The sequence below is a fragment of the Chroicocephalus ridibundus genome, chromosome 2, assembly GCF_963924245.1.
Source record: "Chroicocephalus ridibundus chromosome 2, bChrRid1.1, whole genome shotgun sequence".
Taxonomy (NCBI): Eukaryota; Metazoa; Chordata; class Aves; order Charadriiformes; family Laridae; genus Chroicocephalus; species Chroicocephalus ridibundus.
Window position 1 is genome coordinate 163,200,016 of NC_086285.1, and position 23,866 is coordinate 163,223,881.

The 23,866-nt window shown below is 39.4% G+C and overlaps 1 protein-coding gene across 3 annotated transcripts in view; it reads right to left on the reverse strand.

The window, feature by feature from the left end:
• Positions 1-6,352: 6,352 nt before the first annotated feature.
• FAM135B (family with sequence similarity 135 member B) overlaps positions 6,353-23,866 on the reverse strand; it is a 223,913-nt gene continuing 206,399 nt past the window's right edge. The window contains exons 16-21 of one of the 3 annotated variants that reach the window (XM_063327583.1): positions 23,651-23,748; positions 23,214-23,365; positions 22,564-22,674; positions 19,952-20,065; positions 18,335-18,632; positions 6,353-7,722 (exon numbers count right to left, since the gene is read on the reverse strand). In XM_063327583.1, coding sequence (XP_063183653.1) covers positions 18,427-18,632; positions 19,952-20,065; positions 22,564-22,674; positions 23,214-23,365; positions 23,651-23,748 — 681 coding nt within the window. In that variant the 3' untranslated portion in view covers positions 6,353-7,722; positions 18,335-18,426. Of the gene's footprint in view, positions 7,723-17,878; positions 18,633-19,951; positions 20,066-22,563; positions 22,675-23,213; positions 23,366-23,650; positions 23,749-23,866 lie in introns of those variants that run through there. The other 2 variants (XM_063327582.1, XM_063327585.1) reach the window with 2 other exon arrangements.

Below are 23,866 nucleotides of genomic sequence, written 5' to 3' on the forward strand. Positions count from 1 at the left end.
TCCTAAAGGGGGAGAGACTTAGAGGTAGGTTTTGATGTTTGGGTCTGCAAAATGGGACCTTGATTATGTGTTGGAAACTTTCTTCCAAGACAAACTGACGGGCATTGCAGTATGCCTCAAATTAAGGTAGAAGAATTGTGTGCTTGGCAGTATTTTTCATGGCTTGAACTTCCCTTTTCCTTATATTTGTTTATGACAAAAAGCCCATTGAAAGCCTGTCATCGAGAGACTGTCACATTCACTATTGTAGGTTGGTTGAAAGCAAGATCGCTCCTTTCACTTGTCCCTCATAGGAGTAATTCCACTCTATCTGTCAGATCCCAGGGTAATGCAGAGAGTAGCGTCTGATCCTCCCTCCATCCCTTTGGAGTAAGAGGTAATGGAAGAGGAAGAACGGTGATATAGTGGGATCCTGTAATTTACTGAGGAAGTCAGAAGGGCTGAAGTACTTCCACTTTAGGTCTGACACGTTTTCACCTTGGATTTAATTTCTAGAGCAGAGCGGTTTACTGTGGCACTTGAATCTGACCTGATCTAAGGATGCCAGTCCAGAAATTAGGCAAATGGAGTTGTTCTATCTCTGATGAGTCAGTAATATCAAGGCTATTCCAGAATGCTTCAAGAGAACTCTAGCTTGGAAAGACCTCAGTGTTTCTAACAGCCATTAATTTCCATTCATTTTGACAAAAAGAGAAGGAGACACATAGAAAGCTGTTGTGATACCTGTAGAGAAGAGACAAGGTGGTGGCTGATGGCAGCAGCAGAGCAGTGAAAAGCTGGCTGAATTGATGCATCTGTTTTTTCCAGAGGGGATCACACTGAAAGACTTTTAAACAAATATAATGAAAAAAATTCTAATATTAATCTAAAATAGAAACTTGTTGCTTAACTATAACAACTCCACCAGCTGGCTGCCTACTAAAGGGATTTAAGAGGATTTCAGTATTTAACTATGATTTGTCTTTTTGTTGTTGTTTGTGTTTAAACCATCAAAATATGACAACAGAGAATTTATATAACATTAACAGCAGAGTTTTAGTACAGCACTAATCTTTCTCTGTGAATGACTCATCTTATAGGAAAGGAAGTGTAGAGCACCAGAAACCTAAGAAGTTTTACAGAATGTATCTAGCTTATGCTTTCAGCTGAGCTTTGTCCTGTTACCAGTGTAATGGATTGAGCTTTTCAATACAAGCTCTCCAGCATCATTCCTTAAAAAGTTGAGGGATATTTAACCCTGAAGGAGAAATCCAGGAATGGAGTAGCCAAGTAACAGATCTGTTCCTTTTCCAGTTCAGTATTTTCACATTCTTCAATGAAAAAAATACATCCAAGCTTTTATATAAACTTCATGTCAGACAATTACTGTCTTCTGCTGGAGGGCATGTCCATACCAAAGTTTCACTGGCCATTTTAATCAGTCTGTAAGAAGTACAAAGGTGGTGTTTGACTAATGCCTCATGGCAATTCCTGTGTTAAGAGCTGGATCCATTGAAATCTTACTGTTAAATCCCAGCAGGCTCTGTGCCCTCACACTTTTTGATAGCACAATAGCCTAATCTGAGCTCACAGTTTTGTTAATAAGAAGCATCGAGTCCTGAACAGCCTGTAAAAGAAATCAGATTTGTAAGAACTCAGTGCACAACTTCTAAGAAAGTCATGAGGTAAAACACAAAGCAAGCCCATGGGCACTAAGCTTAAATTTGCCATGTGCTGGGTCTGAATCTCAAGTTCATGTGGTCTGCAGTTGAAAAAACATAAGGAAACAGTGATTCATATACCCTTGGGATACATCATGGGAGTCTAGAAAAGAGAAATGATTTATCAGAGGCAAAATTGCGCATCAGGAGAACACGCAGCTCTGCCTTTACAGCCACCCCGTCGTGCACGTGGTTCTGTGCTTAGGCATTGTGTGCCACATACCTGGGGTTGCTTCTACCATCATGTCCTTGGCCTGTCGTAGTCATTCCAGGAGTACATGATGACAGCCAAGGAAATTCACAGTTTATTGTATTTGTATGAACTAATACTGACATCATGTGGCTGCCTGGCAAGGGGAGGCGATGTCTTCCTCTGGCTTCTTCTGTGACTGCCCACTGACTATAGGGCTAGCAAACCCTGTGATTTTTAAAAACATCTCTTAGTGATTTGCAGCTTGGGAAGCCAATATAAAGTAACAAAACCTGAGTCGTCCCTCCTGTTTGCCTTCTGAAAATTTCCAGTGGCAAGGGCCACCCTTTTTGTGTCAGTACAAATGAATTGTGCAGGTTACTGGGGGCTGGTAATGACACCCCACCATTTCACCTGCCTACTCAGTGGCATTTCAGCTACAAAGGAAATGACATAGCCATGCAGGCGCTACACTGAATTCGAAGTTTATGGTGGAGAATAGAAAAAAAAAAATATTTGCTGCCTGTTTAGCCGTGCCAAAGACATTGCTTTTCAAAGACTTTCACAAGGAGACGAGGCAGCATGCCACTTTCACAACCACATCTCCGTGTAGCACAAAATGCGCTTGGGAAAGTTCACATCTAGAACTCCAGAAAGTTCACATCACATCTCCAGACACGGAGAGCCTCCAGTTACTGTTACTGGTGGTTTAAAATAGCTTTCATTTTGACTAGCTGTTTCTCCCTGCCATGTAGAGATTGCTTTTATGATTTATCAAAGCTTCTTAAGGATGTTCTTTCTGAGCTGCCTGCTGCTTCTTTACAGTTAGCACAGTAGTGTGCGGCACTGGAGAGATATTGCTGTATATATTCCACATTAAAGATCAGACAGGGTAATCCCTAAATAACTCTACAGCTAAAAAGCTTGTGGCAGCTTTGGGTTATACAATCAGGCGAGATGTGTGCTTGTGGCAAGAGGCTGTACAATTTAAAGCGAGACGATTCTATGATTTTGATGTCCAGGTTCACCAAATAATTTGAAATTTCACAGAGAAGTCACCAGACCTGTCTAACAAATTGATGGAGCACAGTCAGTGTTTCCTGAGCTAATCTCTCTCTGTTGCACAGTGCAAGGTAGACTCCTCGTATTGCTATAGAATAACACCATCACTCTCTGCAGTCCCCGCAATGAACCTTGTTTTGAAATCCCTCCTCATGCTGCTTATGGCATGAAGCTATTCTGGATGCAGGAGCAACAATTCCTGTTGATGATTAATTAATACCTGAGCTTCAATACAAAATGCAATGAGAGGGGGAAAAGGCAAGCAATTATGAAAGATGGCATTTCCAGTCCGGGTGTTGATTCTTATTTGCAATTTCATGGCTCAAGGAAGAAGAGTACAGCCCAAGTTTCATCTGCCTCTCCAAATGTGTACAATTTTGCATGAATATGAAGCTATGAGCTGCCTATTTGGACAAAGACCTACAGCAGAATTAACTGTGAGTAGATGCTGGTGTTATCTCTGTGTGCACATATGTGAGCATGCGTGAATACGTCACCCCCCCTTCTCTGACTCAGAGATGTCTTTGAGGCAAAATGAAAACCTGATCAGGCCAGTGTGAGCTCTCAGCAACCATCCAAGCTGAAGAACAGGTTGCTAATATAACTGTTCTGTACGTATCAGTGTCCGATCAATGGCACCTGGAAGGATGAAATGCAGAAAGCGCAGACTCTCATTCTTTTCTTCAGTAATTAGGCCTCATTTCCAGCACAGTAATGAACTCCAAATCCAGTAGTCAAGTTTTGGCTTATTAGTTTGCTAATTACAGTCTTAATTGTGTCAATAGGTGTTTGGGTCTGCTCTAATTCAGTCTCTTTAGTTTTAGATTTGCCTCCTGACTTTTCAGCCAATTGTCCATCATGCTATGTACTATCTTTGGTAATGGGCAGCGGGGAAGAAGGATGTCTTTGGGTTGGGGGCGCAGGTTGGACGGAAGGAGAGAGAAAATGGGATATAAAGATTATGGGAAGGATGACAGCTTACAGCTACAGGTATAAGTTACAACTGGAAGAACAAGACCAAAGCCCAGCTATACGCAAGCTGGTGCCACGCAGAATGCTCTGTGCTTCCAGGTGCTTCAGAGGCCTTAGACCAGATTCACTTTGGGCTATATACAGTAACATTTTACTAGCCTGCCTACGTGCTTTTAGCTCTCCAACCTTAAAGGAAAAAAAGCACTGACTAGCCCTAGTCTTGCGAAGACAAGAAAAGCTTGCGTGACCTGTTCTCTGCTTCACAATGCTCCCACCTGCCATGGGGTTATTTGTGATTCACCCTATGTCTCAAGGCCATACATGTCCCTTGCAGTTATACTCCCCTAAGAAGGTATCCAAAGGACAAAACAGACCATTTGCCCCCACATAGGCGTCTGCCTATTGCCTTTTAGAAAACAGGGACTTGTCTTTCCAAGTGTTGCTCCTGTCTTACTTTATTGGCCTGTGAAACCCGTGTGTCTCCGAAATCTGGACTAAAATCTAACCAGGGTGCAGACTGTACCATAGATCTTTTTGGAAAATACCTACTTCATCTTGGACATTCATGGCAACAAACCATAGTGTTTCTTCACCAGGAGTCCCGAGCACAATACTAGAGTATATAGTTTGCCATACAGTACCACAATTTGACTTACAAAAATAATCAGGTGTATTTAGCATTTTTTTAAAAACAATGGACTTGAAAATACCAATTTGCACCAGATATAATAAAACTGGGATTAGTTTGGCTTTCCAGCATAGTCGTGGCAACGAGTGTCTCCTGATATTGACAAGAGTATCTGCTTATCTGCTTATCATGATTGCTTTGAGGTGCATTCTGCCAAATCCCAGAAAATATGACAGCTCCTGTTACATTTTGAGGATAGACAAATGACTTGTTGGGATTAAGATGGGGCCAATTCATTTTCTGCCTGTGTGAGTGGAATGTAATTATAATCAAAAGGGAAATGCATTTAACCAATGCACTAATTATGCTCTCCCTGCTGCTGGTCCTTTTGTCATTTGATATGATTGAGAAATGAGTCAGAAAAAAACCTATCTACACAGCCACAGGCGGAACACCACAGCCCTTTGTTGGCTATTAATCAGTTTGCAACATGAAGGCAGCAATCCCCAAATTTGGCACTCCCTCCTTTCTTGTGTCTGGGCTCCTGTCAGCTTCTCCATGTATTTGCTGCTTTTTGGAGTCTTTGTGGAAGACACCATCAAACAGGTCTTTTTCCACAAGAATTGTCTGAAATAGCATAAAGATACAGTAGTTAGGGTCAGGAAATTTCTTCTGGGACTGTATTCTGCTCTGCTTCACTTCCTTCCTTTCCTTTTCCCAAGATGGATCCCATCATACCACACTGTACTGCCGATGCCATCAGCAGTCTGTAAATATCTCTGGGGTAAAATTGAACAAATAGAGAAGGATATATCCTTGCTACTAGGTAAGGATAAAGAGATGCTTGTGTTTCTGACATACAGCTGTGACTAATTTTAAGTACAGATGAATTTTTCTGGAAATTTGTGGAGTAAAACCGGAACTAATGGCTGTATTCCCTCTTCACTTGGCTGGGCAAAAATCAGAAATGTTCTTTCTTTGTTCTTTTAACTGGTATAGACATTGCCATAGAGGCATGAGGAAACAGCAAACCCCTCCAATCCCACCACACCAATTTCTATAACCTCCTGATTATAACCTGATTATAACCAGTGTACAGCTGGGAGTAAGGAAGTTCACAGCCTCAGTGCATGGGGGCAGAGGAACTCAAGTCTTCTCATGAATTACATTCCTGAAATGAGTTCTTAAGCATTAAACTCAGAAAGATCCATAAAAAAAGTGTTCAAGCATTTACTAATGCTGCCTTCAAGGTTTTGCTGCTTCAAGGTCTTGTTCATTTAATCGGTCAACAAGAGCTCCATGTTAAAAGACATTTAAGCCATAATTAGTTTATTTAATAATTACTGATTCAGTATCTCAGAGCTGTTTTGCATTCTTCAAACAGGACAGTCTGAATCAGCCATGGTCCTTAGTAAGACATAGTGCTTAGAGGTACAGTTTAGTGATGTTTTTTGTCAGAGTTAGGTTGATGGTTGGACGAGATGATCTGAAAGGTCCCTTCCAACCTAGGCAATTCTATGACTCTCTGATTCTATATACCATCTCATCTATTCTCTTGCTTCATGCTTGAGAACATTTTCTTCTACTTCTCTTTATGATTGTCATCGTGTTTGCCCCATACTACATGGACAAAAGGAGTTGGGGAACGTCCTAAGTATCAAGAATCACACAAAATACAGACAAAAGGAAGCAAAGATTTTATTGACATCTCTTTACACAGAACACAAGCTACACAAAATGCCACGATAAAGCATATGTAGAAAAATAGTAGAATCATATTGGCACTGATGACTATTCATTATTATTATTATTATCATCATCATCTTATTATACAGGTTTCATCATAACTATAATAAATAAGCATTAAAATTTCACAGTGGCATTATAAGCTTTACATTCATGATCTTGTTTATACAAGGGACCATGTCAGATTTCTTCAGCTTTTTTTGTATGATCATGATTCAAAGTAGTAGATTTAAAAATTAAAAGCCCTTTCCCTTAACCTATAAGGATCTGTCCACATTAATCTATTGACTTGATCCCTTGGAGAGGTCTGCATTTGTCTAAAAAGACATTGTTTTTTAAAACAGGATAGACCAACTGAAAAATTGGCCTTAAAAATAACCCAGGACATTTGCTATCTTCTGGTGGTCTGACTGTGAGATGCCATGAATGCTACTGGTTGCCATTCAGCAAGATCCTTAGGCTTTATAAACTGCTCGATCAGGCTAATCCACGTGGGGATCTGGCCCATTATATCAAAAGTGCATCTGAGCAGCATTTCTCAGGGTCAGACCCTTAGTTAAGACCTTGTGGATGCTGTTGAGTCAGAACCTACATTTCAAGAACTTTGATTTGCATCTCCGTTTTCCTTAAAATGTCAAGGAATTGACTCAACTTCATTTGTTTCCACTTTGTGAGTTCAGTTTTGTTTTTTTCGATATAAGTCTCACTTAAATCTTGACAGACATAGTTAAAGAAAATTGAAGTGTATGGCAGTTGACAAATGTTCATTAGGGAAAGGGAAGTAAATTAGAGAGAGGCAGAACGGAGCATGGGTTGTAAATCTTGGTGTCTTAAAAAATAAATAAAGAAACAGTACAGATTTTCCAAGCTCACAGCCTCTAATTATTGCCTCTTCTGCCTGATTTGAAATATAATTTGCGAGAAACATAACTGCCTCAATCGGATGTAATAATGTGTCATTTAACTGTGCAACCTCTAGTGTCACGTGACAGGATCAGTTGCACTCACATTCAGACCACAGAAACGGTTATAACTAAAAATGCCATAGACTACTCATCTGCAAAGTTCAGCCTCAGTATAAAGTTACTGTCTTTAAATCCAGATTTGCAGAAGGCTGTACTTAACTGTTACATGCACCAGTGATATCATGCATATTGCTTGCCCTGAACAATCAGCCTTAAAGGAAGTACTTGGAGGACGATATATCTCTGATGCATTGCCTTGCAGCCTGTGTGCACAAACACGGGCGTGTACACCAATGTTAGCATTTTACATCCACTATGCATGGGTACAAATGGTTAGTAAATCCAGGGGGCAGCTGCTTGAATCTTTTATAGTTTTTTTTATGAAGAAAAATATTGACCTCCGTAAAGCTGAAATTAATTTCTCGAAACTCAGCCCAACAGTATTTGTCAGTTGCTCATCTGAAAAAAAAATATTTCTTTTTAAAAAAGAATTTCTAGCTTTGTCCTCGTTAACCAAAAACTGTATAAGTGTACTTAAAGAAAACCACTTTCAGAGCTAATTACTTACAGGAAACAGTAGGTTTTAATTCTAAGGGGTACTTTCTTATCATTTAAAAAATAAGTAAAACATAACTCTTTGAAACACAGGATAAGGATCTTCACAGAACTGTGCTCCTGTCCGATGAATTCTACTCCACGTGTCAGTTGAGGAACAGTGAAGGTGCAATTTTAGGTGTTAACATTGTGCTGAGAATTAATCCAGCAGTCTAAGGTGTTCCATTTGAATAGATACCGTACAACTGAGAAGTTCTTTCTGATGACGTTGCTAACTTTTTAACTATTAAAAAGTTAGCCTGATTTTGAGGGTTACAATTTTAATACACTTTAAAGAGAGTTTCATCAAGGTTTCCAAGACTCTCAAACCAAGATAATGGTTCTAGCATCAAAATCAGAGTAATTGTGTTTGTACATTGCATACAGGGAAAGATAGAACATCAGTCAAGACCTGCTTCACAGATACGTTTTATTTGGAATATAAAACAGAATTATCTAACTTTAAGTGCCTGAGTGTGAATTTGCAGCGTGGAAGAGAGTGATAACAGAGAGGACAGGATTCATCTATTTCCTTGATTTGCCTAAATTAGAGACCAGTTACCATAAACTCCCTCTAAACAAGAATGAACGTCCCCCAACAGGCAAGTCTTCCCAGTTAAGGCTTGTACTGTGCACTGAAGGTAATTCTATCTGCAGAGAAAGCTTAATTTTCTGATATCTCAAATGCTGTGGCTAATTGTCTAAACATAAGTGGAGATGGAGATTTAAGATCAGATTTTTATTTTTTTTTAAGGACTTGAGTACATATTTAGGCATTTATGAAGATGATTGAGACCTTAGTCTAAGACTGTTGTTAAAAAAAAACCTCAATAATTCATTGTTCAAGTCCAGGAAAGCCAGTCCTGGGTTACACTGTTCATCATTTAGGAAAGCTTAGTATTAGAGACAAATCCAAGTAACAAAACATAGGCATAAATTTCAATTTATTTCTGAATTTTGTGTTTTGTTATATACTGATCTATGTTTTGATTTTGACCCAATACTTTTCCCAAAAGTGCAATAATATTCTGGAATTATTTATTTTAGTGAAGTGGATAGGGTTGGGGAAACTGTTCTTTTGCTCTCTCTGTCATCGCTGCCATCTTGGTGAGGGGTATCTTCCTGTCACATCATAGATAGAAGGAGGGTTTCTGCATCTTTTCCTTCTCCCATCCTTAGTCTACTAGAGCTATATCTGGACTCTTACTCACCTGGAGACCCTAAAACGCATGGGACAAAACACCAACATATCTTCTTTTTCAGAAAAACAAACACAGTGGAAAATAAACCTAGAAAACACTATAGATTACTAGTGGGTTTTTGGTGGTGTTTTTTTTCCAGACATGCAGTTGCAAAAGAGTACCGTGGCTTGTACAGACTGTTCTCTCTCATATTTCATACTTCATAAGAAGATTTAGTGGCAGAAAACTGAAAAAGCTGATTTCCCAAACTGGATGCATAGTCAAATATACACAAGACTAAAATTATAAGAGAAGCGGAAAACTGATAAATCAATTTTCTATCAGCCTATAAATGGATGATTGGTTGAAGAGGATGGATGTCAAGGAAAATTAAAAAAATGGCAACAAGCTTCCTGTCTCAGGAGATAGGGCAGCTCAGTTTGACATGTTGCATTGACCATGGAAACCATGGAGGTGGTAGATAACAAACATCAAGTTCAAGACTGCTTAGATAAGATTAGTTGACTAATGGTGTGCCAAGAGGTTGGCAAATCACTGAACAAAATAATCACTCTCCTCCAATGTGGTGGGTGAAGCCAGCAAACTGCTCCTTCACAGGAGCTCTGGAGGATAACCAAAGGAAACCAGTAAAACCATTAGACTCAACAATCACCACCGGCTTTTAAGTATGGTACGACATACATACACTGCATATGGGAACACCCATGCATCACATATGTAGATATAACATACATTCCATAAAAGAAAAGGTATTTTGTGTACACATATGTATGTAGGGGATACCACACATATGGCATAAAAAACATGCATTTTTTATTATCATTTGAACTGAAAGTGATGACACACTTTAGGTCAAAAAGGCTCCCACAGTCTCTTCTTCAGCCTTTCCAGTGCAGGTAGGTGCATATATGATAGTGTATCAGAAATGCCTTCACATATTTCCATGGTAAGGAACAATGCAGGTAGTCTTATCCATATAAAAATAGCAAATGTAAGTGAGCATTTGGGACAGGTAGGATTCTACCAGCACTTATGCTTTCAGGAAGGAATGAAAAACTTCTGAAATTAGTTGCTAGAAACTGCCATGAGAATTGAAATATTGGGGCTTTCAGCACTGGAAACTGTCATACTTATTAGTGTAACCCCATTTGTGGAAAGTATAGAATAGGTGAAGCTATCACAGTACTCAAACCACCCACTCCAAAAAAAAAGAGTTGTTTGTGTCTGGACTTCTATGTGGAGGAGGTTTTTTTGTTCCTTTGGATAAGCTGTTTGTGTTTGTGGCTGATAGCTTTCAAAGACTGAAAGGCACGCTGGATTGCAATCAGAGTAGCCCTGGTCACTGTGTCACAGTTTCATTTTTTCAGAGGCAGAAGATACTTGAAGACATGCAGCTCCAGGCTGACAGCCAATGGACTTCTGGCATGTGTATGTATGTGTGCAAATCAGTTTTGGACAGATGTGGTTAGTTTGCTACGCAGATAATAGGATCTTGCAACACTTTGGGTGAAAGTAGAGAGCTGAATTTTCAAAAGCAGAGAAATCAAGTTTCAAGGTTGTAACAGAAGTTAATTTAGTCTGACCTTTTGTATAAGAAGAGTTTATACATATTTATTCTTTTTATACATATTTATTCTTTATGCTCTTATCCTGTGCAGGGAAGGACGGACTCATCTGCATTTAAAGCAACTCTACGCTGATTTTCATAAGCATTTCTATTCAGTGTGTGAATTTCTTTTAGGGAAGTGCATATGTATTATATAGTCTTATTAAAACAGAGAAGAAACAGCAGCAGCAGCTCTTTCAGAGACTGTCAGGAAGCAGCATGCCATGGACCTGATGGTCACAACGTAAGTGATCGTCCCTGTCTGTCATGCAAGGGTGGAGAAGATTCACATCAGGCTTCCTCACTATCTGTGCCTCAAGTTTACCAGTGACTAAGATCGCCTCAAATAAGACGTGCAAAAATGGAAGGGAAACAAATAGCACGGCATTGAGCACGCCAACAGTGCAACGGGGGGGCAGATGTGTTGTATGCTGAAAAAGAGGCCCATAAATGGTGGTGGTATGCCATGGGTCACAGCTCTCTGCCCTGTCCAGTACGCTTACCTTAACCAAGACAACACAGGAGCAAGAAGCAAAGTTGAACTCATAGACCGATGCAAGCTGCAAGTTTGCAAACTGTGGCAAGCAGAAAACAGCTCTTCAGATTAAAACCTGATTTAGGAAGAAGATGTGATGAGACCTAACAGCCAGTGAGCCCCTCCTGCACAGGGAAAAGATCCCAGTCTGCACAAGAGCTATCATCCAAGGAAGTTTGCCAGTACCTTTGGCCTCCTAAACCCAGTTCAGGGTTGAGAAACTGGAAAGGGCCCAGAAAGGGTCTACCAAGATGGTGAGCAGTCTAAGCACATGGCTTCTGAGGAGAGGCTGAGAATTAGGCTTGTTTGATCTGGTAAAGAGGAGACCAAGTAACAACCTAAGAGCTGTCTGCAGGTGTTGAAAAGGAAGTTACAAGTACATCAGAAACATGGCCTTCCCATGGAATAAAAAGGTGGTATAATAAAAGGTAACAGCAAGAAGCTGCAGCTTGGAAAGTTTGAATTGGATTTTCTTTTTTTTTTTTCCTTAGGAGTGATGTACAGCAGTTGAAAAGGTAATCCAGAGTAGCTGGAGTATGTTCATCACCACGTGTTTTCAAGACTCAGCAAGACAAAGACATGGCTGACCTTAACATGATGCTCATGATAATCCTGCTTTGAACAGGAATTAGACAGAGAGATTTCCAGCAGCTCCTTCTGAAACAAAATATTCTGTGTTCTGTAATACATTTGGAGAGGCGGATAACAGTTCTTACATAAAGGGCTGAGAAAATTGACTAGAATGAATGTGTGAACACGATGTAGCACTCCTGGATAAGTGGAAAGGCAATGCTGAATGTATTTGTGAATGCATGTCCGCAATGAATTCAGAGTCTCTGGAGCAAACACTATCAACCGAATATTCACTGTGGCGAGAAGCTCTGTGTGTGGCCTTATGTGGCACTCCGAAAGGTACCGAGAGCTTTTAATTAATTTCAGATTGAGCTAGACCGGGCCTATAGAACTTCATAAGTATAAATAATTATCTTCTTCTTTTTTTCTTTAAAAGGGTATATCCCTTACTAATTTGTGTCATTTTAAATAGATGATAATCACCTGCATGACACTTTTTTATTTAATTTCTAGAGTTCTGTTCTGAGCAACTATGAATGTCACAGAAGGAAGGGAGGAAGGGAGGAAGGGAGGAAGGGAGGAAGGAAGGAAGGAAGGAAGGAAGGAAGGAAGGAAGGAAGGAAGGAAGGAAGGAAGGAAGGAAGGAAGGAAGGAAGGAAGGAAGGAAGGAAGGAAAGGAGGGAGGAAGGAAAGGAGGGAGGAAGGAAGGGAGGGAGGAAAGAAGGGAAGAAGGAAGGGAGGAAGGGAGGAAGGAAGGGAGGGAGGGAGGAAGGAAGGGAGGGAGGGAGGAAGGAAGGGAGGGAGGAAGAAAGGAAGGGAGGGAGGGAGGGAGGAAGGAAGGAAGGAAGGAAGGAAGGAAGGAAGGAAGGAAGGAAGGAAGGAAGGAAGGAAGGAAGGAAGGAAGGAAGGAAGGAAGGAAGGAAGGAAGGAAGGAAGGAAGGAAGGAAGGAAGGAAGGAAGGAGGGAGGGAAGGGAGGAGGGAAGGAAGTCACAATCAGCAGCATATGCAAGTGATACAGGGAAAACATACTGAAAGACTTTGCAAAGCAGACTGGAGTAAACCAGGGTGAATTGATTCGAACACCTATCCAGAATCAGCAAAATATCTTCTGTCCGTTACAAAGCCCAAGTTAATGAGGGGATCTGTATTTCTTCTTCCCACTAAGGATTCATGAAGGATAAGCTTGAATCCTGGGAAAGTTCTGCTGGGTCACTAATGAAAACCTCACATAAATGAAACCTCACACTAATGAAAACACACATAAAATGCAGCTTGAAGGACTGGATCTGTACAAATCTGTCATGGTGTAACCCCAGTAGACAGCTAAGCACCACACAGCTGCGTGTTCACACCCTCTCTCAGTGGGATAGGGGAGAGAACAGGAAAGGCAAAAGTGCAAAAATTCACATGTTGAGATACAGACAGTTTAATAATTAAAAACAGGATGGTTGGGGAACAAAAAAAAAGAGGAAAAAAAGAAAGAAAAACAAGTGATGCAAAAACCCCCAATTGCTCATCACCAACTAACTGATGCACAGCTAGTCTCGGAGAAATGGCAGCCCAGCCAACCTCCCCTGCCCCGTACCCCCAGCTTTATTGCTAAGTACAACGTCCTATGGGGTGGAATATCCATTTGGTCAGTTGGGATCGGCTGTCGCGGCTGTGTCCTCTCCCAGCTTCTTGTGCTCCTCCAGCCTACTCACTGGTGAGGCAGTGTGAGAAGCAGAAAAGGCCTTGACTCTGTGTAAGCACTGCTCAGCAATAACTAAAATATCCAACACTGTTTTGGTCACAAATCAAAGACAGCCCCATACAAGTTACTATGAAGAAATCTATCTGTATCCCAGTCAAAACCAGTAGAAAATCTAAAACTGAGAGTACCTCAGAGGGTGGTAGAAAGTAAGTTCTTTGATTAGTTAGACAATTTTGTAGCTTTGCATGATGGCAAGGACAGAGGGATAAAGAGAAGAGGAACTCATGTAAGACACAGGCAAAAGAAAAGCAGGAGATGTAGTCAGACCACAGAAAGGCATCCATGCAAACTTGGGAATACCTGGGCAAAGCAGAACAGTAGTTTAGGGCAATTTAGGCTACTCAAAGGACAGCAAATTAGGGGAACCATGAACAAACAGAGCAAGAGGGGCAGCCTTGCTCTGGTCGCATTTGATCCAAAAGGCAAAACCAAACCAGAGAAGACTGAGATGTAGCTAAACGAGTCCTAATCTTTGTATTTTATGACTCCAAATATTGATGGACTAATATTTACTTCAGTGGTTATATGTGCACAGAGTTGTGCTATATCTCATGAAGTTCCTGAGGCTCTGGTACTGTAACTTGCCATAAAGAAACTGCATTAAAGATTGAGAATGGATAGGCTGAACTCTGATGTCAACAGACCTGGATTTATACTGATTTATAACTGAAAACAATTCAATGATTAAATACACACTGGAAATTTGGGGGAGGGAGTAAATAAATATTAAAGATCGAGCTAGAAATTTTCAATTACTTAACAACATTTAACATCAAAATTGCTGAGCATATATGTATTGAAAAAAACCCAAAACACTCCATAAGAGTTCTTCACAGACATGACCTTTAGCATCTAAATGACTAGCTGGAGTGAAATATATTAGGTGTTCTGATGATAATTCTTAGATGGAAACTTAAGTCCACAAAGGAAATAATCATTCAGCTAGGACGACACATATTGGCGTGCTGAGACCGCTGCAGAAGTGCCCCATGACCATTCATTATATAGAAAGTTTCATGGGATATTTGCATAAACCTTCACAAGAGCCTAACCCTGTTATTAGCAGTTCTCACCTTTCCTTTCTCCTGCACCACCGCTTAGCTATTTCAAATGCAGAGGCAGAAAGGAAGAGATCTTTTTTTTTTTTTTTTAAACATGCAGAAAGTACCAGAGGAACCTACAAATGTGAATGAAAGCTTTGGCTTGAATTCCCAGTTTTTGCATCATTTTGTGATAGCTTTCTCTCTCAAGCATGGCTCTTCTCTGGCAAGGGAACAGTGAAGGGGATCGGTCAGTGGGTATTTATGAAGTGCTTTGAAGTAAAATAGTGCTCAGTATTCCTGTTAGTAATTTCCAAAGCTCTGTGCTAAGATTTCAGCCTTTGGAATACAATCCTTTAAAGCTAAGCGATTTCAACTTCCTCTGTTGCCAGTGGACAGACCTGATTTTGAAAACAAATTCACAATTTCATTAAAGACAGAATGGGCATCCATTGGAGGCTGGGAAAAGACAAATTTCCTGCCAAATTTTAAAGTAGCCTGATTCATCTCTTCAGTGCTTGCTTTTAAGAACAAATTAGGTGATTAATTTAGACAGGCTATATTCTGTCATTGAAGTAGAAACATCTCCAGAGGTTTCATGCAGGTCAGCATGCAACTATTGTCAGGAGACTGGAAACAAAGCCCTTGAAAATCCTCAGCCCAGATGCGGAAAGAACTAGCTCTTCTGCCCCTCATCTACACACACTTAGTCACTACTGCAATTTCTTTCCATCCATATTCAAGAAACAAATCTTTCATTTCAGAAGAGATAAAATTCTTTCTAAAGTGGAGCTCAATGGGCTTTAGGAGCCCCAAAATAGTGGAAAAACATCATCCAGCTATTAATAAAGGCATGATACCCACGGAATTGTTATAACCACACTGTTTTCAACTGCTTCAAGTTTTTAAAAATAGTTAATGCGAAACCTTTTAAATGTTATAGACTGCTTTTATATAATTTTATTTGAAGGTGAAGTAGAGATTGAAAACAAGTCAAGGATTTTTGTGTCTTTTAACATGTCCCTTTACAAACTTGTCAATAAAATTGGATAAGTTTGTGTTCTTATTTCTTCCAGAATTACTGTGCCATTCTAAGCTAGATAACTGTCATTGAAAAGGAAATGGCTTCAACAGCCAGGTGCTATTTCAAGGCACAATATCCTTTCTTTAGGTGTTTGGGGTTGGGATAGCATGCCATAAGAGTTCCAGCACTCTGTGGGATTCATCTGATCAAGGGTAACTGTCAAGTAAATAGATAGCTAAACCTGATATCCTGCATAGTCAGTGAAAAAGGACAGGCCTAGAGAAAATTAGACCAGAAAAGTAAAATATGTCTGATCAGTCGCACCCTAAAAATGCATCTTTCCTTCCACTTGTCATAAAAGGAATAAAACTCCCCCTATTAGGCCACAGACAGACATCTACACCGCAATTGCCTAAAGTTAGGTGAGATGATACTACTCTGTGTTGAATTTTTCAATTCTTTACAAGGAGTTTTTTTTTACGCTCAGGGTGGTGAGACACTGGCCCAGGTTGCCCAGAGAAGCTGTGGCTGCCCCATCCCTGGAGGTGTTCAAGGCCAGGCTGGATGGGGCTTGGAGCAGCCTGGTCTAGTGGGAGGTGTCCCTGCCCATGGCAGGGGGGTTGGAACGAGATGATCTTTAAGGTCCCTTCCAACCCAAACTATTCTATGATTCTATGATTAACCTACATGTCGCACTATATTTAATATTCTGTAGACAATTTACCAAGGAAGAAGTAAGCTGTGACATGCAAGTGCAGCTGGCGACAAAATGATGAGGCCAAAAAGTGATAAAGAATTTCCAAACAAGAAGTGGGAAGCAGAAATTCTTGATTACTGACAGAATTTATTTGTTAACTGGGTAAATCCGGCTTTTAGCTTTAAACTGTCAATTTATAAAAAGGGGAAAAAAAAAAGGGGGGGGGGAAATAGTATCTACCTATGTAATTCCAGTACTGAGGTAATGTTTAATGTTTAAAAAAATTTCCAGTATTGAAACACACAATGTAACTGTTTATATATAATTTCTACCCCTTTGAGGGGCAGATTATTTTTAAGTGCAATATACCTTCTTATTTATAGGTGATCTTAATCTCACCCTTTTATATATTCCTTCTTTATTCTTTCCATTTTAAAAAAAAATGCCTACATTATCAAAGCAGCCTTGTTCTTTACCAGTTTGATAGCAACTCTTTTCTTGAACTAATTCTGTGTAAGTTTTCCACTTTTCCTCTTTTGAAAAAAACCCTGCTTTTACTTTTTGCATGTACAAATATTTCCCTGTGGTTGTGAATTTTTTGTTTTCATTTTTTAACTCTCTTATTTCAGAAATCTCCACTATCTTGGTATTGATTTACTGATGAGAGTCTTGACACCTGAAACCACCCTTGTGATTTTTTTATAGCTTTTGTCCCAAAACATAGAGGGCTGGTCACTAATGTTTTTAAACAAATTATGTTTGCATTAAAAAATTGCCCGCCTTCCAAAAAAAAATAACTGTGAAGAATTATTCACTTTCTCTCTTTTGAAAAACCTGCTGTGACATTGAAAAATTTATAAAAATGGTATGAAAATGTATAGAAAGTTATTGAAATTTGTCACTTTAAATCTGATATCTTTTTGATAAAAATTTTAATTAAAAATTTGGGGAAAAAAACACTAAAAAAGTGAAAAATGGGACCTGTTCTGAACCCATAAAAATAACTTGGGTATCTTGGTATGAATAAAGTTTTAAACGTTTCAAACAACTGTAACCATATAATAATTAGGACTGTATATAGCACTGCAAATGGGCATTTGTAAAGCATTAATAGAGCATTGCAGAGGAGCCTAAGAAGACATCTTTATAGTTTTTAAGCTTTCCACAATCCTTAGCACTCTATCTCTCCAGCCTATTTTCATCTGATTAATTGGGGGTTTTTTTAGGGGTATTACTGGTTAGATTTTGAATTTCATATCAGAGAAATAAATTTAAAAAAAAATAAAAAAATTGTTGGGGTAAATGTACTTAGATATACATGTAAAAGTAAAAATTGTACCTCTAAGGTTATAACAAGCGTAATAATGATCCTCTATAAATGTAAACAGAAGAAATGTTAACAGATGCCACTGATATTTTACAAGTAATCCAATAGACTCCTCTTGGTTTGGCAGCTTCTAACTTGAACCAAATTCTTCCCAACTTAAAGTTCGGGGTTTTTTAAAAAATAAATATCAAGTTTTCTTCAGTCTATGTTAAACACTTTACTCCTTCCCATTATCTGAATGTATGTATGTTACAAATTATTACCAGTACTGGAACCATCCGGATATTTTCTTCCGACAAATGGAAACACTGAAACTTTCATAAATGTTTTTCAGACTTCTCAGTTCATCACAAAGGAGGTTTTATCCTGAGTTCATATATGTTTGTTTCCTCTTGTGTTAACTACCCCAAAAGTGCTACAAATTTATAGCTTTGTTAATACATAAATAAGCATTAAATCAAGGAAAGCCAAGTTCCCGCGTTAATATTCAGGAGAAATGGGAATCATATTGATCCAATCACGTTTAGAGAATTAGCCGCCTTATTCTGCTTCTGTACTTCAGAAGTGTCTCATGTCTTTATGTGGACAAAGAACATAGAAACTGAAGAGGAATATTTATTTCTTCCAAAAGCACCAATATTTGGAAGCTTGAATGCCTTAAAGCCATAGCACTTTACTCTCTGAAACAGAAATGGGAATGGAGAGTTTGAAAGTCCCACCTGATCTCATTTCTAACACTGCGCTCTTTTGGCAAAGGGATTCTCCTCCACTTGATGAAAATGTTTGCCTCTGCTATCCCATAGTTCAGGCACTATTTGAAGTAGTTGAGTCCTGCCACGAGGAAAAACTTCTCCAGGAAAAGTTCAGAGTCCAGCACGGCAATGTGGGCAGCTCGGCCTATCAACGTGTTGGCGGTGTTTGGCAGAGCATGGAACACGTTGTGTCTGATCAAAGTGCAGTCCTTTGCCCCAATCAAAGGCTGGAGCAGGTTGTTAATCATTTCTGCATAAACAGGACCTGCAAAAAAGAGTTTAGATGTCACACCTACATGCCAAAGCTGACAGATACCCTCTTTCCTTACAATATCGTTTAATTACACTCACAATGAGAAGGAAAAAGGAGGGGAAATTTCAAAGATTTGCCAAGTGCTAGGACGCTGATAATCTAATGGAGACACTGGTTATCTGAAGAGGTCCGCTGAAGCTGCAAGTATGAAGAGTGTGACACTCCTCAGCATTCAGTCTCATTTCCTCTGTGGTGGAAGGAGATGTGCTTGTTTCCGTCAGGGAAAAAGGGTTGGACTCATGCTGCCCGTGAATCTGAATGCAAAAGAGGCTGGCAAAGCACAGAGGCCCATTCGGGTTTCTCTGGGGAATCTAATGCAGAAAGGGCGTCATGCAGATAGTTGAGGAGTTGATAGAGCAAAACCAATGGCTCAGGAAACTTGTACTCATAAATGATCTACAGTGAATGTAGATCCATCTCCTGCTAGGTCAAACATCTCCCTGAGGAAAAACCACTGGAAGAAAGCGTTAGAAAATTACCTTTTAATTCATATCTGAGGTAGGGTAGAAAGAGCTGCAACTTAAGTAAGATGTGTGAAGGTAACCATGTTGATTATTGGACCTGGGTGTCTTTTTCTATTTCAAAAGAGTACCTCCATTTCTAGGTAAGCACATGTGCGAAACAGGTATGAAATTACACTGAACATTATTTCTGGAAGCGGTATCAAACTGAGGCCATGGAACATTTCATAAAGGAGGGAGACCGCTAATAACAAAGGCCATACTTGGGACAATGCACAGCCTGAGCTCACAGGAGGGCTGGGCCTCCGATGCCATGGTGTGCTTTACAGATTTTATTACAAACCAATATGATTTTAGATCCGTCCCTGAAATTACCTGGCAATCATCCAAGTGCTATTGAAAACAAATCAAAACCCCCCGACTTTGGATGTGCTGAGAGAGATTTCATTATGTGAAAACAAAGGTGAGACAATCCTAGTAAATCAGTAGACTACAGAAAAACATTGTCAAGAGCTAGTTCTATTATCATCACTTTTAAAAAAAGAAACTAGAGGTAAGGGGAAGACACAATAAGAAATCTTTGATTATGACCTGACTGAAAACTGTTTTCATCAGACAAAGAGCTTCTTAAAAAGCTTCTTTTACTGATTTCAGTCATTTCCTGTGGGAAGAGAACACTTTCTTCCTTATCAAATAAACATTTGAGTTTTCATCATGCTGATGAAAAACCCTTGTAGTGAAATGATCTCAGTTACACAAAAACGCGGTTCCTCAACAACTTTGTAAATATAGAAAGGATCTTAAACATACCTGTGTGTCTGTCCTTAAGTGCATTTTTGCACATTTCTATTCTTGCTGAATGAAAGGGTACGTATCTGTCTTGGGGTGAGGCCACTAACACAACATTTTTAAAGTACTGAAGACCTGTGGCAAATGCATTAAATACATTTATCACAATGATGCACAGCAAAGAAAATACATACAGTGTCAGCATGACTACTTCCTGTTCAAACACATTTGAAAATCTACATTGCAAAATAGATTATAAGAATAAAAACATGCAACACAAGCTTGGAAAGATTCATAATAGCTTAAGCCCATTTCTGCTGCTTCTGAGGACTATTTGTTACTTATCAACACTCACACAGGTTAAATGTATGTCAACCAAAAATGTAAGAACTTGCAGTATTCAAAAAAAAAATGTGTGATTAAAACCTTAGTCTTGCAGGTATTTGTACCTTTTAACATTGGAAACACATGTACAGCCCCGCTATGGTCAATGCGTGGTTTTGGATAAATGAGTGTTCACAGGAATGAACTGTGTTTCACATATTTCACAATGATTCACTGTGTTCACATATTCAAAAATAACACAACAAATTACTACAATTTTCAAACAAAATAGAGAGGGAGGAGAAGAGGAACCAACTTCACTGCTATGATGTCATACTATATACATCAGTGTTGAGGGAGCCTTGGGATCCAGTCCCTGCATTCAGCAGTTCCTTGATAAATGCACACTGCTGGTACATGGACTGGAAACCAGGAATCCTCCCTCTTCCCTGGAGACAACAGGGCCACTGATGGACTGTAGAAACATGCTCCTGCTGTTTGCCCTGTCTGTGGTCTCTTGAGCCCTCCACCACCCACATTCAGCAGAAAAGTAGGAAAATGGGCACAGATTATTTAGTCTACTAGTCCAGAGAGTATCCTGAACACAGAAGAGCTGTTGGTTTGACCTTCATCTTTCTCTGCCCCTTATAGGAAAGGGGCCCAGAACCAAGTCCTTTGATTTCCAGATTTTCATAGAAAAGTTGACCATCACCACCACAAAAAGTCCTGCTGGCTGCCTTTACTAAGCCTGTCTGAAGCTGTCTATCATTTTCTTCTTGTGCAATCAAACCAACTGAATTTGTGACTTCAGCCTGAGGTAAACGGTAGGAGAAGCAGCAGTGAGTGTTACCATATCTAAAATCTCATATGAAGAGTTTCAATAGGGAATCATGTTTATTTTTTCTTTAAAGACAAACACCAGAGACATTTAAAGAGATTGAAAAGTATCAGGGACTTCTGCTTTAAGAATAAAGTCAGAAATCGCTGGAGGCTTAAAGCGTTATCTGGGAAAGCAGACACGACACTGCTGCTGATATTTCTCCCTGTAGGTTCTCTCAATGACTTTGGGAGCAGGGTGCTAGAGTAGGGGCACCTCTATTTTGACTCAGTATCCCCAGCTCATATGTTCACGTGAAGTAGGTAGGACCTACCTACTACAGATTCTGACTTTACAGACAACCCTCTTCACATTTAAGTTTCTGCTTTCTACTTTTGCAAGGACAACACCTTCATTTATAGCTCCTCAGATCTCCAGCCTACCAAGCTAACAAACAATGATTCGCTTTGACTCACACCACATGCTTAGGAATTCTCTGTTTGGGAAGTTATGATGTGAGCTTCCTGTGTAGACCCAATTTTTTTTTTGAACATGTCAGATGGAAAGCAGACATCAACTGCACTCCGTAGAAATGAGAGACAGGGAAATAATACAGAAATTCATTAAATGTCCTGATACAGCAGCTTCTTGTCATTGATTATGTCATGTAGCGTGTGCATAAAATTGTGAAACAGCTCTATGTCTGTCACACTAAGAATTTAGAAGTTATATTTATCATGTTAAGATGTTAACTATGTTAAAGTCTCTGTTTCCTATTAGCAATGTACCAAAGTACAAAACAAGAATTAAATGTCAAGCAGTGACCTAGTGACTACACACTTAGCACCAGTTTGCTCACACACAATATTAAAAATAACTCATAAAAGAAAACATTTGCTTGAACCGAAGGATCATGCTTGCTTTCTTTTCTCAAGAAAATCCTGACATTTCATTTATCCATGACAGACCAAGAAGGATAAAAAGATCTCAATTTAGATATCATTTTTCCAGTGTGAGGCCATACATCTCTCTTTGTAGTACAAAGTTGTCAAAATAGACATGAATAAAATTTGTTCTTCATCTCACAGAGTCATATTTCCTAGAGACAAGAGATGTTAAACTTGAAAAAAAATAATAAAAAAGGAAAAATGGTTTTCATCTAGTAGCGTAAATTAAGCAATAGTGGCCTGACAAGAATGATATTTCTTGCTTGCAGAATATAAACTTAGGTGCATGTTTACTACAGCATGGAGGTTGTATTTGGTGCTAACAGTTTAGCAAATATATTCACTGACAACTGGCGTGGAAAAAATGCACAGATAAAATAGATATTGGATTTTAGACAGAACAGCCCCTCTCGAAAGCAAGAACATTTACAGAAAGATCATTAAAAAAATGCAGGTTTCCTTTGCTCCCTGGACAACATGGCAATCCATCACAATCCTTTGGAACAGCCCTTGATATTTACACAGCCACATCAAGCCCTACTCACCCGTTTTTTGGCTGAGCTGATAGAGGAAACACTTGCGCAGGTCTGCGTTGTCCCTGAAGGTCAGTTGCAAAAGTGACCCTGACTTTTTCAACTTCTGCATGAGCCATAGACCTGGAATGAGAATTGATGCATATTTTTATCCTGTTTGCTAATTATCAACCGAGGGGATTAAAGACATGTGCCTACAGTAAGGGTAGTGCTGTAACTCAATACAAGTCTTTGATTCCTCTTGTATTGTTAATCAACAGGGAGAAAATTCTAAGGGTCTCACTTGATTATCCATGTCATGGTAGCATAAACACTCAAGAAGGCTGAACTGTGAGACATTCCATTGTTATAGCACTATAAGTGTCTTCTTCAGCCTTGCAGGTCCTCTCTTTATTGGCATTATACAGTGGAAGCAAGGTCCCCTCTCCCTGCTGCACACCCTTGGGTTTTCCACATAGCACTGTGCTCGACCTTGTAGTCGACACTGAAAGCCCCTCTCATTGCAATTTTTTTCTTTGTGGGTTTCCAGTGTTCAGCAAATATTTCACACAACTTGAGTGTACAAGTCACGTTGTTACGATTTACTGCTACCTCCACGTGTTGCTGTCTCATGCACTCTGCCACGGACTGCAGCTACTTATAGCTTTCCCATTAACTCTTACCTGTACTAACCAAAGTACTGTTGTTGTAAAGGGTTCCCAGGTGAGGCCCAGATAGGGATAGGAAGGTGTGTAACTTGTTGAGGTAATAGCGAAACCTGGGGCGAGTTAGTACAGATCGAATAATGACGTTACCAAGGGAATGTCCAATAAAACTGTTGGGAAAGAAAGAATTACATTAACCCCAAAAAAATCTGTATTTTATTTAAATTAAACATAAGAGTGGCATAAATTGGTCTTGAGGGGATTCTATCAGGCTCTAGTTACCATTTCACATTTTTTTTCAGCCTAGTAGATACTCTTCTATCGATAACAATGTAAAAATTCATCTCACTGATTCAATGGCTTTTGACACAGGGCACTTTTGGAAAAGCTAATTTCACTAAATGTTGCTCATGTAACTCAAACAGTTACAGACTATTAACTACCAGAACGCTTACCTTATTCGGGATATGGAGAGGTTGTACAATTGGATATGCTGAATAATTTCATCCAATAATCGGTCTGTCATTGTATCAAAATCAGCAAAAGTATCAGTCTGGTGAAAAATGGAATGAATCAGTGAATTAAAATATATTGCACTTACTGCAGACTGATGTTATTATCTAAGTAAAATGCAAGCAGAAACGTTAATAACCAGTCCAAATTTTCTTTAT